Raw genomic sequence first — 18,112 nt, 5'->3', positions numbered from 1 at the left:
AGAGAGAGAGAGAGAGAGAGAGAGAGAGAGAGAGAGAGAGAGGGGGTGGGGGGGAAGAGAGAGAGAGAGAGAGAGAGAGAGAGAGAGAGAGAGAGAGAGAGAGAGAGAGAGAGAGACTGGGGGAAGAGGGTGCTAGAGCCTGGCCGGGGGTGGGGATGGGAGAGGGAGAGGGAGAGGGAGTGGGGGGGGGGGGGGGGAAGGAGGGGAGAAAGAGGGAGAGTTCCTGGAGGAGTGAGGAGAGAAAGAGAGAGCCTGGGGGGGGCGGAGAGGAGTGGAGGGATAGAGAGCCTGGAAGGAGGTGGGGGGGGGGGGCTGCGGGTAAGATCATGTGCTTATGCTGACATCAGGGACTTCAGCTGGCATTTGGTTGCTTTTGGGTAGATCTATCTATCTTCTATGGCTTCTGAAGTCAAAATGGCTCAAGTTACAATTTGTGAAGTCAGTCAGAATTTGGGCTGGGCAGTTCCAAGTACACACTACACAATAAAATTCAATGGTGTAGCTTATCCTCCAAAGGGGACCAATCAGCAATAGGTGCAATGAAATTGGAGAGTCAATCAAAGACAAGTGTGGTACAAATAGACACAAATACAAAAGCAAAATACTGCGGATGCTGGAATCTGGAATAAAAACAGAAAATGCTGGAAATCTCAGCGGGTCAGGCAGCAGCTGTGGAGAGAAAAAGAGTTAACATTATGGGTCGATGATGCTTCGTCAGAACTGGAGAGTGTTCGGAAAGAACAGATTCTTAACAAGCACTGAAAGGGGGAGGGGAAGAAAGAACAAAAGGGAAGGTCTGTGATAGGGTGGAAGACAGAAAAGATTAGAGACACAAAAGGGATGATGGCCCAAATTCAAATGGTAATGCCAGGAGTCAGGAAAACATTAGTCAAGATAGGGTGTGAATGCAGTTGGTCATTATCCCACCACAAATAGATGCATCCTGTTTTCTTTGGAAAAGAGGAGGCTGAGGGGAGACCTTATTGAAGTGCATAAAATTATGAGGGGCCTGGAAAGAGTGGATAGAAAGGACCTATTTCCCTTAGCAGAGGGGTCTACAACCAGGGGGCATAAATTTAAAGTAATTGGCAGGAGGTTTAGAGAAGATTTGAGGGGAAACGTTTGGTGGGGATCTGGAACTCACTACCTAAAAGGGTGGTAGAGACAGAAACCCTCACCACATTTAAAAAGTACTTGGATGTGCACTTGAAGTGCCATAACTTACAAGGCTACGGACCAAGAGCTGGAAAGTGGGATTAGGCTGGATAGCTCTTTGTCGACCAGCGCAGACACGAGCAGGAGTAGGCCATTAGGCCCCTCGAGCCTGCTCCGCCATTTAATAAGATCATGGTTGATCTGATCATGAACTCAGCTCCACTTCCCTGCCTGCTCCCCATAACCCTTTATTCGCTTATCTCTCAAAAATCTGACTATCTCCGCCTTAAATATATTCAATGACCCAGCCGATGGGATTCTATGATTCTATTTTCTTAAGATGCTATTTCTCCAATGGTACATCCACTACATGTTTAGTTGTAGATTGATTCTGTGTTAAAGAATATAATAATGCAGTCAAATAGAGACAAAATGATATAAACTTTCATTTCTGATAGGCACACTTTTACTTTGAGAACTTTTTATGTAGATAGATAGATTTATTTTGTTCTCTCATATACATTTCCCAAAATACACATCTTCAAAGCAAACCGCAATCTCCCTGAGAACCAAGGGGACGTGAAACATACTTGAGACAATGATGTGGATAATCATGAAATATTGGCATAAACAGAAAGGATTAATATTTTTGTAATGACATGAGAGTTAGAATCAAGTTGCGTAAAACACTGAGGACTATAGTCCATTATTTGTAACATCATAAGCTTCACAAAAAGTCCATATGTATTTTTTCATAATTGTCAAATCAGTATTTTGAATTTGTAATAAAACCATTAGCCGATGACTTTGAATTACTATTGTTTTCTACACATTGTATAAAAAAATAAGAATTTTGAAATAGTTCAAAATAATTTCACATACAATCCATTGCTAAATCATATCGCTTTATTATATTACTAATGTGTCGCATTGGGGCAATTTATTAATTATAATTTTTGATAAAAAATCTTAATTTATACCTATGTATTGCACTCATAAAATGTTCATTTCATCCTCAATAAAATATTGCCATTAAATTATCTTGGTTATAAAGTCACAATTTTGCTAAAACACAATTGAAATATCTATAGTATTACTATACTTTGACTGGACAGTGGCATTTCTGATTATTTTTAAACAGTAAGTACTACCTGTGCTAATGCATTGAAATCCTGCCCCCCAACAACTCCTCCATGAATTGGAGGCAGGGGTCCCCATACCCTATACAAGTCTCATTAATTTCTCCTAAGTTACCTTTAACAAAGACTTAACAGTCATTAACTAAGAACCTTCTCATACATTTTCTTTAACGCATTATAAAATGAAAGTATTTGGAATAGCAGTAGAAATGAATAAAAAAGTACATTATGAATTTCTATCAATCTTTTTCACTTAAACTTCATACTCAAAGGAAAATATGGTGGTTAAATTTGATAAGTCCCGAAAACACGATGCACGATCTCTTTGTCCATTGAAAGTAATGGAAGCAGCACATGAAATTCTAGCTGTCCACTCAATAATATGATTGAAGCATTGAGCCCAGTGCTGAACACGCTACTGGTTGGCTCAGTGCTCAACAGGGGGCTTGATATCATGGGAAATATGCTCTGTATTTAAAGATTACCTACAAAGTGAAACGTTGTCTGTGTTTTTTTAAAGGGGAGGTGCTTTGTGAAAAAAGTATCTCATTGTAAGCAAAGGGCAAGTTAGCAATGTCACAACAGAGCAGAGAAAAGGCACCTTCGTTCTCGGACGTAGCACTGGTGCAGGGGGTCGATAGGAGGAGACAGGTCCTCAATCCACAGGGTGTTAGGAGGCCTTCCGGACAGACTGTACAAAGGCACTGGGAGTAGATAGCTGTCAATGCCACCAGTCTTTCCTCCAGGACTTCGATCCAGTGCCAGAAGGTTCATGACCTCACATGGGTGGTTAAGGTCAGCATCTTCAAATGCCATATCCCACCATCTGCACCACTAGCCTCACATACTGCTCAATGCATCATACCCCCATCACTCACCTACCAACAATCTCCATCAATCATGACTCTCAATACCTCACAATCATAGCTTCACCTCACCCTCAAACACTTAACACTGTTGCAAGACTCATCTCACACCTTGCACACGGTGCCAGCTATTCAACCATGACAGGCACATCACCAAAACACATTGCACCACCACACTCATTGACACACTTCCCTTTCTCTTGCAGGCCAAGGTCACCAGCAGCAGCGAAGAGGCCGCGGGCAAGCACAGCTCCAGAACCTGACTCAGCTGGAGGAGGCAGTTCTTGCTATAATTGGAGGGGCCGGCACTGATGCCATGCCAATCAGCAAGACTGAAAGCAATGCTGACGATATACTCATACCTATTCATTCTTCGCACATCTCACTTCCCCGTTATCCCACAATTTCTTCTCACTTATAAGCTGATCATGTAAGCATGCACATCTTGCTTTCCCCCCTCATCACCTCACCACAATCTGACCCTTTAGCCTTGCTCCTTTCAGATACGCTAGAACTGCCAGCAGCCCAACCTGTGCAGGAAGAAGTAGAGGAGGAGAGTGATACAAAAGAGACAAAATCACTCGATCTGGCACTCCCAGGCACCAGCTCAGAAAATGGCACTGTGCGAATTTTAGAGGAGGGCATAGAAGTCGGATCTGCATGTAGTGAGTCGCTGGACATGAGTGGCCTGCAACAAGAGCCGGGAAAAAAAGCAGTGAAAGTGCCAGCTCCCCGGAGCACGAGGGCACATAAGAGTTCTGCTGCAGAGAACTCAGATGAGGACTTTGATGGGATGGCCTGCAGAAGAAGGGTGATAGGCATGCTCACAGAAATGCTTGATGCAATGGCAGGCCTGCCAGAGAGCCTCTTGTTAGTGTCAAGGAGCATGGTGGTATATGACTCCGACCTTCCCCAGGGCTTTGCAGAAAGCTTGGAGCCCACGATTTCCAGGATGGAAGTGATGGGCAACTCCATTAGAACATTTGTGGAACCAACCATAATGCTGGGTATGAAGGGTCCAGTACATCTCCTTCCCGATAACAAGGGACAAACAGGTGGAGCGGCAGGCAGGATTTGTCTGAATGGCAGGTTTCCTGAGGGTGCAAGGTGCCATTAACTGCACACACATTGGGCTAAGGGTGCCACATCATCACCCCGAGATCTTAGGCTTCCACTTGCTGAATGTGCAGCTCGTGTGACCACCAGTGTCGAATCCTGGCAGTTGATGCGAGGTACCCAGGCAGCAGCCATGATTCGTTCATTCTGCACCAGACCAGTGTGCCTGTCGTATTCACCGGCCCGAATCAGGATTGCGGTTGGCTGTTTGGGGACAAGGGATATCCCCTATCCACTTGGCTACTCACTCCACTGTGGAACCCCAGGACAGTGCCACAGCATGCAGACAATGACGCTCATTGTGCCACCAGGTGCATCATCGAGCAGTGCATAGGAATCCTTAAGCAGAGGTTCCAGTGCCTGGACCGCTCTGGTGGCACTTTGCAGTAATCTCCTCAATGGGTCTCCATAATCGTTGTGGTCTGTTGCATGCTGCACAACCTGGGCAGCCACTGGAGGTTGAGCCAGCAGCACCACAAGAGGAGGAGGAGGAGGATGATCCCCGTCGCCTCAAAGCTAGGAGGTGTTGTCCACATTGCAACCCTGGAAGGGAGATGCAGCTTCGTCCTTTAGCTGCTTGCTTCAGATAATCCCATCCACACATGACCCTTCAGGTTCCACTTTCAATGGCCATCGCAATGAGTACCTTAACGCAGAATTGCCCACACCTGGCCAGATATATGTGCCAAAAATAAAGATTTATCAAATTATCCAAATCACTACAAAAAACAGAACATAAAGAATATAATAATACTGTAATCACTTTTTACACCTGTGCATCTCACTAAACACCTGTTACATGTGACTACCCAAATGCTATGGCAGTCATCCCTGCACCTGCATCATGGGTCCGGGAAGGCTGCTGTGGTTCTTGTCTGGGACCTACAGCTGTCCTTCTAGGATGCCCTGGAAGGCCTCTGGGCCTGGAAGGGCCGGGTGCAGATTGGCCAGCACCCTCCTGGGAGGGTGCATCCTCACATATATGGAGGTGCCCGACACCTCCCCTGCAATCTTCCTCCATGCAATTTTGTATTGGCTGTCTGCCAGGTCTCCTCACGTCAGGAAACAGTATTCTTCTTCTGTCATCCACACATCAGTGTCTCCATTTCCATATCAGTGAATGTGTTGGCTCTCCATGCACCTCTTACACCAGCCATCCTTCCAAACTCCTTCCAAACTCCAGGCCTTGCCTTAAATCTTGGCCTTTAAAAAGGCCAGGGAGCAGCTGGCTCATTAGAAACCCTTACCTGCATGCTGAATTTCTCAGTGGTGATAACGCTCAAATTAAGACAGCCACACCGCTGAAAAATCCACTTTAGAAAGGTTTATTTGCGCTGGAACCCATTTGTTCACTTTTGGAGCTGATTATGGGGTGGCCCAGCCACCCCAAAAGAATTTTGGCACTAATGGCCACAAAAAGGTGGGGGAGCACCAGCTTTCCAGCGGCACTGAATTTCGGGCCCAGAATACCTCATCAAATTGAAAAAGTACTTGGATATGCAATTGAAGTCCCGTAACCTACAAGGCTACGGACCAAGAGCTGGAAAGTGGGATTAGGCTGGATAGCTCTTTTTCGGCCAGCACGGACACAATGAGTGAATGGGCTCCTTCTGTGCCATAAATTTCTATGATTCTATGAACATTTGAAATTCCCATATCACTTCATATCCATTTATAACAAGCATGATAATTTGTATCACTTAAATGCCCCGAGCACACTATGAAGGTTAGCTTCTACTTTTACCAGTAGTGTAACTGAACCATTATCAATCGTAACTGAACATGCAACCAATGATGATGCTTGTAGACCACTGTAAATTTTTCGCAATTGATGCAGCAAAATGATTGTACTTGCAATTAAGTATCCCAGAATTCAAATTAGTTTGCAGTGAGATTGTAAAGAGACAGTTTTGAAATGGACAAAATGACAACAAAAGCTGGTAAAATTTATTTGTGAAATCTCTGTAAACAACATTAGAATTCTATGTTAAAGGTTAGGAGAACTACATATGAAATCATTCAGCTTGTTGCCTGAAAGACCTGACTGGTGAGAATTTCCACTACCGCAGCAGTCTCACCACTAACTCCAGCAAATTTCCTAGCATTGGTCTTATGCAAATTATTTGGGGGAACTCCTGTTCATGATGTCAAATGCACAACTCTGAAACTTGCAGCAGCTTAAAGGTGCCTGCTGCCACCCAGGAGTACGGGACAATCTGAAATCAATTGCTCTGTAATCAACTTCACTCATTGGCGTATGTCATTTAAATATTGCTGCTTCTAGCAGCACTGAATATCAATTAGCATCTAGCATGACTAGCATCCAGAATTGCTAGGTCGATAATTATGAATTATGTCACTCTGTCATTACTATCTTATTTGAATATACCTGGACACTTCCAGTGTCTGGCATAAGTGACAGCAGGTAAAGGCACAGAGTGCGTAGAGACCCAGTGGTACAGGTTCTGCCCTCGCCTGCTGAGTAACACCAGAAAACTAGTGTCATTTAGGTGGAAAGTCCTGCCTAATATGTAGTTCTCATTAAAGAGAAGGTTCTGAAACCGAATGCAAAATATACATTTGCTTTAAAATGTATTGCAACATCTATGTCATTCTATGATCAAATTCCAAAAAGATTTCAGTCAGTCAGCTGCAAGTGTGAATATCTTACTATTACATATACAAGTTTGTAATACATTTATTTTAAATGATTGCATATGAATAGTTAATTCTTCAATTCATGGCAGAATGAATATTCTAGGTGTTTAAATTATAGCAGCTTCCTTGTGCGAATGTTTATAGAGATTTTACAACCCACATACATCCCAACAAGTCTACAGCACAACATAAACTCAAATTGGGTTTATACATTTATAATTCCTTATGATGCAGAGGCTTATTTCCCATTCTTCTAAATGTAGATTTCAGTAGCAGCATACAAGTCTAAATATTCTGTGCTGCACTGCCTTCCAATATACACTGACAGTGGGAAAGGTATCTTGGCATCAACATAGACTCAGGAAGTTTACCCCATAAAGTCCAATGACATCCTCCGTACGTAAGAAAATTCAAGCAGTGAAGAACAACTGGATCATCTTGTGCACGATAAGTGAGTTAAAGGATCCTGTGTTATCTGGAGAAGAGTTGGGAAGGGGTTTAAATTTACACTGAAGGCAAGGGGTGTTCAGTGCCGAGGAATAGAATATGTTCTTAGTTAAGGCATCCAGCAATCCTAAGTCAGGCATATTGAAGCTTTGATGCGTGGTGAAGTTCCCTCTACTCCAGATATACCTAATCTCTGAGGAATATCCTGAGTGCACCAGTGTGATTTTCATTTTTTGTATTTTTTAAATTTTATTTTTTTTGTTCTCATCAATATGAGGATTAGGTAACAGAACATTTTTTATTTCATGTATCATTGACAGCATCAAGTACTTGAAACCTAGTATAACAAGTTTTCGTTGTAGCAGAAATATCCATCTAATTCATCCCAACAGCAAGTCTAAACTGCTAACTTCAGAAGAGTGCCCCCACTACTGCACCACTGTCAAATTTCAATTTCCCACACCAGCCCTTCTTGTGGCCTCTCCGGGTAAGATCGTCAATTTAGTGCTAAATTAGTGCTATCTTTCGTGGGATGATACTCCACCAGAAGCTCAGTTGTGACTGTGATACATTTCACATTGGGCTCTTCTAACTAGAGGACAGAGAGACTATGGGGCCAATTTTCATCAAGGCCTCCGCTCGTCCAAGTGCCACCCAAAGTGCCACTGAGGTACCTGATGGTACTTTGGGCAGGATATTCATCGCCGAGGTCCCTCGAAGGTCAGCTGGCGGCAAATGGACGACGAACGCCGCCAATCTGGGCAGCAGTGGGTGGGAGGTCTCATTCTCGGTGGCAGAGGCACTTGCCGCCCAAGTGCCGCTGAGGATGGAATCAGGCCCACGGAGGGTCGAAGACCTGGAAAAAAAATTCAGCAGTAAAAAATTTTTTTAAACTATCGGATGACCTCCAGGGGACTTTGTGCAGGTAAGTCGCTGTGGAAATTTTTTAATAAAATGTTCACTTACCTTTTTTTCAGGTTCTTCATACTCACCGTCGAGGACAGACCAGCCTCTCACAGCGGTCCACCCCCGTTCTACCGCCGAGTCCCGCTGACTCCCGCCTGCATCAATATGGGAGCTCGGCGGGTGGGAGTTCAGTTGCACCACTCAGCCGTCCGCTCCCGGCAGCTCTCCCGTCCTGCCTGCTCCAGGCCACCTCAAAAGTGGCACTGGGCGGATCAAGAAGAGCAATGTCGGTGGCAATGGGTGGTAGTCGACGGCAGCGGGCAATGAGTTAATGAATTTCGGCCCCTATAATCCCAAAAGACTACATTGGATTCAAATCCAGGCCCCCAAGTGAAAAGGCAGTATGCTAACCTCATGGCACCACTTAGTTTCCTACAACAAATTTTCTTATCACTTTTACTAAACATCTTTGTTGTCTCTCAGTGAGATAGACAATTTAGTGTCTTTCATCAATGAAGTATGGGCAGCTCTGTGCTATTGATTTTTTCTCATTTTGAATTACATTGAAACTTCCCAAACAGTTGGGATAATTGTAGCCAGCAACGAAAGAAATAGTCTAACCCATTGCACTACCCTAGCTTCACCTAACAATATACAATAAATAAATCCTGAACTGGTTCAATATAATGGGTCTGATGTTCCTCAGTTTGTAGAAATCAGGCTTAGAGGCTCTTGCTTGAACATTTAACCGATTCACAAATGAAATTACCATAGCAAATGGCATTCTTAAATGGAAAGTATGAGAAATGTGAGTAAAAAGTAACAATCATGGCCATTTACAATAATCTTTATTCCATATGTTTGAAGTGGTTAAACAATCACTTAACCCATATAAATTTGAAAAGTGATAGGATACAGCTGTGGAATGTAGAATATTGGTGGAAATGATTCAACAACAAAAGTAGAAGGTTGGTTTCAATGAGAAGGCTTTGCAAGTGCCATGAACATAGACAATGCTAGATGGCAGCACAATTTTAATGGGGGAGGACAGCTTCTTAATAATACAAAGAAGATGCCAGCATTCCAAATGTCACTGAAAGGTTTAATTCTGACTCCCCCACTCAGAAGAAATTGTAGGAGGGAAAGAAGATTAATCAAAAAGAGAAGTACGATGATAATACATGAATATTACTGCAAAACAGGGGCACACAAACTATTTTCACATCTGGAAAAGTTTCAGATGTAAGATAATCTTCATGGGTCAAATCACCCGACAACTCCAACTTTTAAAGCCAAAACTCTCACATGATAGGAGGGCACAATGTACAACAGATGCTGAACCTCATGCTGGATGAGGAAAAAAATCATTTGTTTGGCTGAGAGTTTGAAATGGATTGAGCCTGTGGTGATTGAAATACCATAAAGGGCATGTGGTAAATTAATTAACTATATTAATCATATATTCTAAGATTTCTATGGCATGTTTCATGAATGCATTCATAAGTATTGGTTATGTACAAGGGCATAATTATGCATGTGATGATAAGCCTCAACTTTTAATTTCAGAAGAGCAAAATTAATAAGCAATTGGATAAGTGTTTTTTTATCTACTGATAATATACTATCTGTTGTCTTTATAAATCAATCAAAGTCAACCACCAGCCACATCCAAGGAGCACCACAGACCTAGGCAGCTATTGTCATCACCCCATTCAAATCTGGAAACATCACAGATAAACACACTACAGGAGATGTTGATAGTGATGAAAATGCAGTGCAGGGTGAGGCACTGAGCACAGGTGAAGCACGGAGCTCTGGTGAGAAAAGGATAGCAGCCATGACACTTAATGAGGGCAAGAATCTAGCTCGCAAAGGAAGGTAGTCCACTACTGATTTATATGGGAATTCAAACTTTAGTGCTCCTGCTTTCATACAGATTCGTTTTTTTTTTAATTATTTTTTATTTCATATTATTATTTATTTTAATCCAATTTCGTTCCAGATCAACTCTAATGCCAAAGATCACTTTGCGCCAATGTGTTTGATCTTAGGCCAAAAGGCCGAGAGGTGAAGTTGCACCGTTCCTGGAAATATTGCAATACCAGGTCAGTGCATGGAATGGACGGGGCATGCCCCTGATCCAGCTCCCTGTCCAAAAATCAATTCAATATCATGTCCCCATAGGGGATATTAAACTGATAAGAACAGATACTATACTTGATCTTAGCCAAAAGGCCGAGAAGTCATACAGATACTGTTTTTTTTTTTTAAATTCGTTGCCAATCTTTCCAATTCTTTGTCAAATCACAAACGCCAGAGGTCACCTTGCACACATCAAGGATCACTCTGCGCCAATGCTCTTAGCCAAAAGGCCTAGAGCCACTGCACCGTTCCTGGAAGTACTGCAATACCAGGTTCGTGCCATGGAGGTGGATGGGTCAGGCCCCCCACACACCTCCGTGGAGGTGGATGGTTCAAGCCACCCCACCCACCTCCTATTTCCAAAAAGCATAGGAGAATCACCTTCCTGATCCAGGGAGAACCACGTTGGGGTCATGGTTACTCCCCTGTCAGGTCAGTTACGCATGATCTTAGCCAAAAGGCCGACAGATACTGTTAGAACAACATGACCATATTAAGAAGTCATTTGCCTCCTTAAACATGACACTGGAAGGTAGTCTTGATAGTTTAGAGGAGTCCAACTTTTAGCTATGCACGGTCATCACATGAGTAGCATGAAGTTCATAACACAAAGAACAAACATAGGAGCAAAACACATTAAATACACATACCACTAGCACTTCACCACTGAATTTCATTCACTCGGACTATATCATCTGTCATTCTTTTGCCATGCAGAAAATAAAATATCAGTATCTAAAAGCCAAACAAACCATATTGCTACACAGCAAAAAAAAAAATGGGGATGACAAACAGCCTATCCAATCTTTCATGTCTTCCTGCCTACTTTGGCTGTTCTGTTACTTATTCTTGCTGCAGCAAATGTAGCTAGGGTGCATGCTACTGGCTACTGGGCTTCAATTATTTCCTTAATGGGGCAAAGAGTCAGACTCGAGATGCCCGTATGGATGCCTGGAAGGTTTGAGACAGTGGTGCTCTTTGCTGATCCTGGCTGTACATTATAGGTGGTTGATGTCCCTGCAGGTTTTTGTCCACCAGGTCCACACCCCAGTCACAAAATCTCTGCTGTGTTTAAGCTTCCTTAAGCAGTCTTTCTTCACCATGTCCAGTTAGCTAGTTCTATTATCGTAGATTTATTGTGTGATGTAGTACCTGCTGTGACTTAGGAGCCTCCTATGCCCTCTGTGTTCTCAGATCTCTCTCGCTCTCTACTTTATCAATCACAAAATGTCTGACGGACTACTGCACCCATGCTTGTACTCAAAATACTGCAGTACTAATCACTGTTGTCCCACTACTTGTAATTCTTCAAGTATATAATCCTCACTTATGCCAATGTTAAACTCAGCTTTCAATGTGTATCCATGGTTATGGAACCTTGCACTGTTTTGCTCATTCATAACCGTTAACATGGTCTTACAAGTTCAATTCACCTTATTTTCCAATTTTTCTCAGTAAAACTTCATGCCAAAAGCAGGGATAACTAAATGTGTTGCCTCTTTCTTCTATCACTCTTTACTTACATCTAGCTTTTCATAAATTTTCACAAACAAGAAAGTCAGTCATCACTGCAAACGTAATATAATTCTAAAGTGGCTTATTGTTTAACTAAAATATTTTCCAAGGTACCAAACTCATAAAATTAACGTTATGCTGATAGGAATAAACTTATTAAATCCTTTTAAATTCCCTATAAAGTAACAAGTATTTCTTCTAATTATACTGCCAGAGCCAGAGTCAGAGCCTTCATTTGTTGTTCGCGTTTAAGAATTTCAATGCCTGCCTTGACTAGTCAACCATAAATAATGCGATGGAAAACCACTTTCCTATTTTACCCTAAATCTAATACACGAAAGAGAAGGATCCGGAGCCGGGGTGTAGATGAAAACGTTTCAATGTTACAAGTTGCATTCATCCACAAATAATGGCTCAAAGTTTATGATAGGGACGGCACTGGTGAGTACACTACGGAATTTTATTCACCAGTGCAACTGCCTATATCTTGTTAAAAATATTACATTAATATTTAGCCTGGATGAAATCAGAATTTTGTGAATTGGTAGAAGCAAAGATAATCTGGGAACAATATAATTTATGAATATGCCCGGGACTAAAATTCTACATGTGATTAGTTCAACATATTGTGTGAAGAAGTCGTTTCACTGCTACCTACATATGAACATCAGTATTTAGTTAAGATCAGTAACCAGTGGAATAAAGACTGTTTGCTGATATCAGAAAACAGTCAACAGATGGCATCGATCAGGTGGAAAAGTTTTTTAAAAAATAAATTTAAGCCCAATTGTAAAATCAAATTATTTTGACTGCATTTAAAAAGTTAGAAGAAACGTTGTCCTTAGCTTTTGACCTTAGCCATTCTAACCTTTTAGGTGAATTATGTCTCAATAGTTTTCCAATAGAGACCTCAACGAAAGTTAATCGTTTTCTCGAGCGCTGTTGGGTTTGTTTCATTTAAAAATATATATGATAGCACCAGCGAATCAAAGAATTTACCGACAGTTTCTCAAACGGGAAATCCCTCGACTATCTGAAAACGATGTATTAATAAAACTGTGCTGCTTACCTTGTCAACGCACTGTACTGGGAGTAACCTTGCGAATAATTGTCTGTCATTGCTTTCGTTCCACCTTGATAACCCAAATAGGTAATGGGTTGGTACCAGGTCACAGGAGCTGAAGAAGTAGACGGCATGGTATCATCTTGAACTAAGAAGCTGCAATTGAGTCCTGATTCATGGTGTGAGAGACCATAGGAATCTACAGGTTCAGTCTTAAACATTACAGCATCTTCAAGTGGCTCGCCTCTCATGATGGGTCTTTGTTGTTGAGGGGAAACGGAATAGTCAGTATATGGGGAATAGCCAGTGGGCATATAACCGAACGTGTTGCTGGGTTCCTGGCTCATGTTCATTGTCGGATGCGATTCGGGTTGGATATTCCTTTCACCTTTTGAATTGGGGGAGCCGCCAGTCTCGGCAAAACCGTACGAGCTGGAGATGTCCGGGATGTAAGGAGCGTGGTCGCAATCATCCGCGGTAAGAAGTTGATGAGTACGTGCGGCCAGATAGATCGGATTGAGTGGCAGGAAAGGAAAACGGAAAATATTCAGTGGTGACACCTGGCCGCGGGGGTTTAGGTGACAGCCATCATCTCTGTCTTGGCAGATTTCTGATTTCATGGACTGCAGAGTCGCGGCCGCTCCGCCGTGCTCGATTAAACTTAGACTTTCTCCATGGCACACTTTGCGCAATTTGGGCTCTGTGGGAATATTCCTATCTGTGTTGATCAGCGACCAGGAAGTCACAGGGTCAGCGGGGATGGATTGCTTTCCCGCCCCAAGCCCTTCAGAGCTTGTTTCACTTAAACTTAAATCGCAATTTGTCCACGTAGTAGGCTCCGCCGCGTCACTGAGATTGGACCCAGAAGAAAAGCCCATGCTGACCAGATGCTTTGGGGGAATATTGCTTTTCTCCGAGTCAGTCCCAAGCTTCCTGTCCAAAGCTGTTGTCAGTTCAGTCTGGGGGAGCAGGTCATCCATATACAGCCCCATTGAGTCCGAAACCGCCTTCAGTAAGTCTGTTGAGCACCCGTCTCTGGAACTAGTTTCAGAAGAATAAGGCAGAACCTTGTCCGCTGTTTCCTTCTCGTCCATGTTTTTCATGCCTCCTTGCTCCATCCCACTGGATGTAGAATGCAGAAACCAGCTGCTCTTCGCTTTCTGGTCGTAGTGTTGATTCTCGAGTGTGAACTCCGCCAACCGCGACTCTGCAACTTTACTCATGCACCAACTCCATCCCACGTATCTGCTCACCTCACTGTCAAAGGCGTCAGGGCACATCTTAACACCAACTTTCATTTCCCATCCAACTGTACAACTTTTAACTGTCTAACTCATTTTAATTAAAACTGACACGGTTAAAGACCGAGCACTAAAACAAACACGGTAAGTCACAGATGTATCAAGTTAATAATTTAAGGATTTCAATATTTGTTTTCAATATGAACTGTGCAGCCTAAGCATTTCCTAACTCAGATTTATTTTTAAAAGTTCGCAAATATTTGGACACCCGAGCCCGCTGACTATTTTATAACAAATCCAAATAAACCCAATTGAACGCCCCCTCCTCTCCTCTCTCTTCGCGTACATCACAAATATTTACTGCAGTCTAATTATTGCAGATGCCAGTTGGGGTAAAGTATTTAACTAACTCTAGTGTTGTTGGCAGAGTTTTATTTTAAGCGATAGTCACATGTGAAGAATATCAGTATCATCTCCTCGCTCTTAACTAAGGTGTTTGTTTTAAATTCGTTTCGCTCGGCTTCAGAATTCCTACCTGAACGTATGAACGCGGGATCGCCGCCGTCTTGCTCTCTCGTTTTGTGTCTCCTTCCCCTCACTGTCTCGGCACTCCCTCTATCACGTGTTAATGAAGATGTGAGACTTTACGTACTGTGCAGCGATCATCACACGTCACAAAAAGTTTACTCCTGAAAATTTTAACTTACAAGGTAGAAACATCCGGAGTCATTTCTCCTCCTCTCTTGTCAAATCGGCTTTGTCTCTTTACTTCCCCACCAAGTGCGTCGTGCTTGTCAATTTCACGTCAATACATTAGACCATTGAAAAAGCCAAGCCATTCAAGCAGGCACTGATACACTCGGGCTGAATTAAGGTGAAAGTGTCGCTAACTTCATGCGCGTTTTCAGATTTATAAAAAGTCGCACGGGGGTCGTTTAGGATACAAATCCTAAACTGCACTTTAGTACTTTCTAAATTTAACACGTTCTCGAAGTAGTAATACATTTGTTCAAGGGGGAGGAGCAGACACCTGCCATTGAATTGAGCCACAAAAGGGATACGGCGGTAGCTGCCCATAGCTGAAAAAAAAGGGGAATACAGAATATCGGATTTAATTCGTGTTACACTTATCAGTAGCGGTAATGTAAACATCCAATGTTGTGTGTCAAAAGGAACTATTGTCTGCTTTGGTCAAAGTGCACTGGAATTGTATTGAACTATGGTAGCTAGTGCTTGTACTGCAGAATAGGAAAGTTTTGGGGGTGAGGGTCAACAATGGATCATATAAAATGGCTGTATTTAACAGAAGGACAAGGGGAGGGATTTAACATTTTTTTCTCTTGTAAAATAACATACTGTTACCGAAGATCTGCAAGCGTGACGTGTGAAATAACAACGGGTGCACTTACATGTCCTTCGACTCTAGTTGTCGTTACAACAGCGCTCGTCGAGACGATTTTAGATAATGAATATTTCCCAATTAAGGGACGAATGAACTGTTAAAGGAAAGAATATAATCTCAATGCAACAAAAAAGTGCAATTACAACCAGTTATTGGATTTATATAATAAAGATAATATTGAAATAGTTGTGAAAGAAATAGTTGAAAGTATAGTGCACACTTCTAAAACAATACTTTTGTCCAGTGTTCCGCCATTTCTCCCCTCTTCGAAAAGCACGAACAATGCTGAAGTTCACATCCAAGTGTACCTACTGCCCCCAGTGCTCCCTTCCAAACAAATGGTCATTTTTCACTTGTGAGCTCAATAGGTCACGTCATCGTGGAGGGGCTTGATACTGTCCGGTCCCAACATTTTCCACTAAGGGAATCGTTGGATAGTGATTGGGAGCAGGATCTCTTAACTGTTTGTCCCTCCCTAACTGGGGGACTTGAAGCCTGTTGCAGTATTACTTTGGCTGGTAATTCACTTGTGAAGCTACCCATTTGGGGACGTTTTTGTCATGCTTACAATTCATGTGCGAAATGTAGTCATGGAGTTTCGATCGTGGGCGCAACCTGAAAGTTGTCCCTGGAGATGCACCAATTTTGCCAATCGTGAAAACGCCCAAGTATCCTCCCGATCTCATTAGAATAAACCCAAACTCAAAATGGCTGTAAATTGTTATAAACCAGCCAAAACCGTTGTGTGTGCTACGAGTGCCCTTAGAGCTTCAAAGGGCGTCTGCGGCACGCGTGCACACTTGTGAGATGAATCGCACTGCACGCCATATTGGTGAGGGCGTTAGTGTGTGCGCAGTGGACGTCCGCCAGAGGTATACAGAGCAAGCAGGTCATAAAGTCAATCAGCATGCAATGCTGATTTGACGCCAGTGCAATGTTCTCTCTAATTTTATTTGGCGCGGGGCTGTGCAGGCCATTCAAAATATCGCGCATATGCGTTCTTTTCAATTGAAAAGCCGACGGCTTAAAGAGAACGCGATGCCACTGCTGCCATCAACGCTCCAGCCATCGCCCTCTCTAAAGCTTGCATAGCTGAATATGTATTCATCAGCAGGAAGGACCCCCACCAGCGCTATTTTAAGGGATCATCAATTACAGGTTAGTTGCTGGTTGATTACTTCTGGCTGTTGCTAAGCTTCTACAAGTGTTTGATGCTTTCTACAGTTGTTTAACGTTGTTAAAGTCTACAGGAAGTGGAGTGGCAGGTGCTGAAGGACTTTCTCCTGATTTCAAGACTTCTGCACAAAACACTTGCTGCCATACATGGGTGTACGAGTAAGAATTTCCCTTGGAATACAGCATAACTGGGAGAATAAACAGAGGCCACGCAGAGCAGGACAAACTGCTAGAAGAGGGGAGGGGAGGGGGTGGAGAAGTGGTCTCAGCAGTAGTCCATCTCCACCTAGGATGTTCAAGAAGCAATTTTCCTACTTCAACCTCAGCAAGGAACAATGTATGAGACGTCTGCGCTACAGTAAGGATGTCCACACTGAAATCTGCAGCCACAGTCTCAGAGCAGGATAAGGACCACATTGCCAGCGAAGGTGACTGTGGCGATGAACTTTGTGTGTCTGGCTCCTTCCAGGCTGGAGCTGGAGATATTTGTAACATCTCGCAGTTTGCTGTCCACTGTTGCGTATTCAAAGAGAGCTGACTACATTTCATTCTCTCTTGACAGAGACAAGCGGGCAGAGTGAGCATGCGACTTCACTAGGATTGCAGGCTTTCCCGTGGTGCAGGGCATTTTTTGAGAACGGCTGAGCAGGAGGAGGAAGAGGTCACGATGAGGCAACCTCGGCAACCCTTTCTGGCCGGGCTATCCATGAAGAACTCGGCTACAATGTAAAATTAAATGCCTTCACAAAATAAGCATTCCAAACCAAATTTATAAATCAAATCATGCCATGTTTCATACAACGCTAAACTAATCACCCATGTGCATTTCCTTCATGCCTGTCTCCCATGCGCCTTTGCCTGTCCTAGTGCTCCTAAGCAGTGCTACCCCAATGGCTGCAGCTTGGCTGATGGAAGGCTGCTGACTTTCAGTGGAGGAGACTGCAGATGGCCTTTGAGGATGACCTCTAGCTGCTCTTAGCTGTAGTCTGCAACACATGGGCATGGACAGCAGCAGTCTGGGATGGCTGGCTGACATGCAACAACAAGGACACTAGCTGAGTGGCATTGGTGGGAGGACCAAAGCTGTTATCCTCAATGAGGACAGCAGGTTCGAGCTCCACTGAGCCATTTTCACTCTGCCATGGAGGCGCTTCAACAATTATAATAATTTATTGGAAGACAGCTTGCTGGACTGCTGTGATTTGCTGCTAGCCCCTTTAAACACTGTAATTCAGAGCCATGACGGCAACAGTCTGAGGTTCCACTGCTGCACTCAGACATTGGAT

The 18,112-nt window shown here is 43.2% G+C and overlaps 1 protein-coding gene and 2 pseudogenes across 1 annotated transcript in view; all 3 read right to left on the bottom strand.

The window, feature by feature from the left end:
* LOC139275036 (progesterone receptor-like) overlaps positions 1-14,836 on the bottom strand; it is a 456,927-nt gene extending 442,091 nt beyond the window's left edge. Inside the window, exons 1-2 of the mRNA XM_070891938.1 lie at positions 14,784-14,836; positions 13,014-14,264 (exon numbers count right to left, since the gene is read on the bottom strand). Coding sequence (XP_070748039.1) covers positions 13,014-14,230 — 1,217 coding nt within the window. The 5' untranslated portion in view covers positions 14,231-14,264; positions 14,784-14,836. The remainder of the gene's footprint in view (positions 1-13,013; positions 14,265-14,783) is intronic.
* Positions 10,356-10,534, bottom strand: LOC139275464 (U2 spliceosomal RNA; annotated as a pseudogene).
* Positions 10,665-10,904, bottom strand: LOC139275431 (U2 spliceosomal RNA; annotated as a pseudogene).
* Positions 14,837-18,112: the final 3,276 nt, after the last annotated feature.

Source organism: Pristiophorus japonicus, chromosome 10 (assembly GCF_044704955.1).
Source record: "Pristiophorus japonicus isolate sPriJap1 chromosome 10, sPriJap1.hap1, whole genome shotgun sequence".
Taxonomy (NCBI): Eukaryota; Metazoa; Chordata; class Chondrichthyes; family Pristiophoridae; genus Pristiophorus; species Pristiophorus japonicus.
Note: the sequence above shows the minus strand (reverse complement) of the source record. Positions and strands in the feature narration are given on the sequence as shown.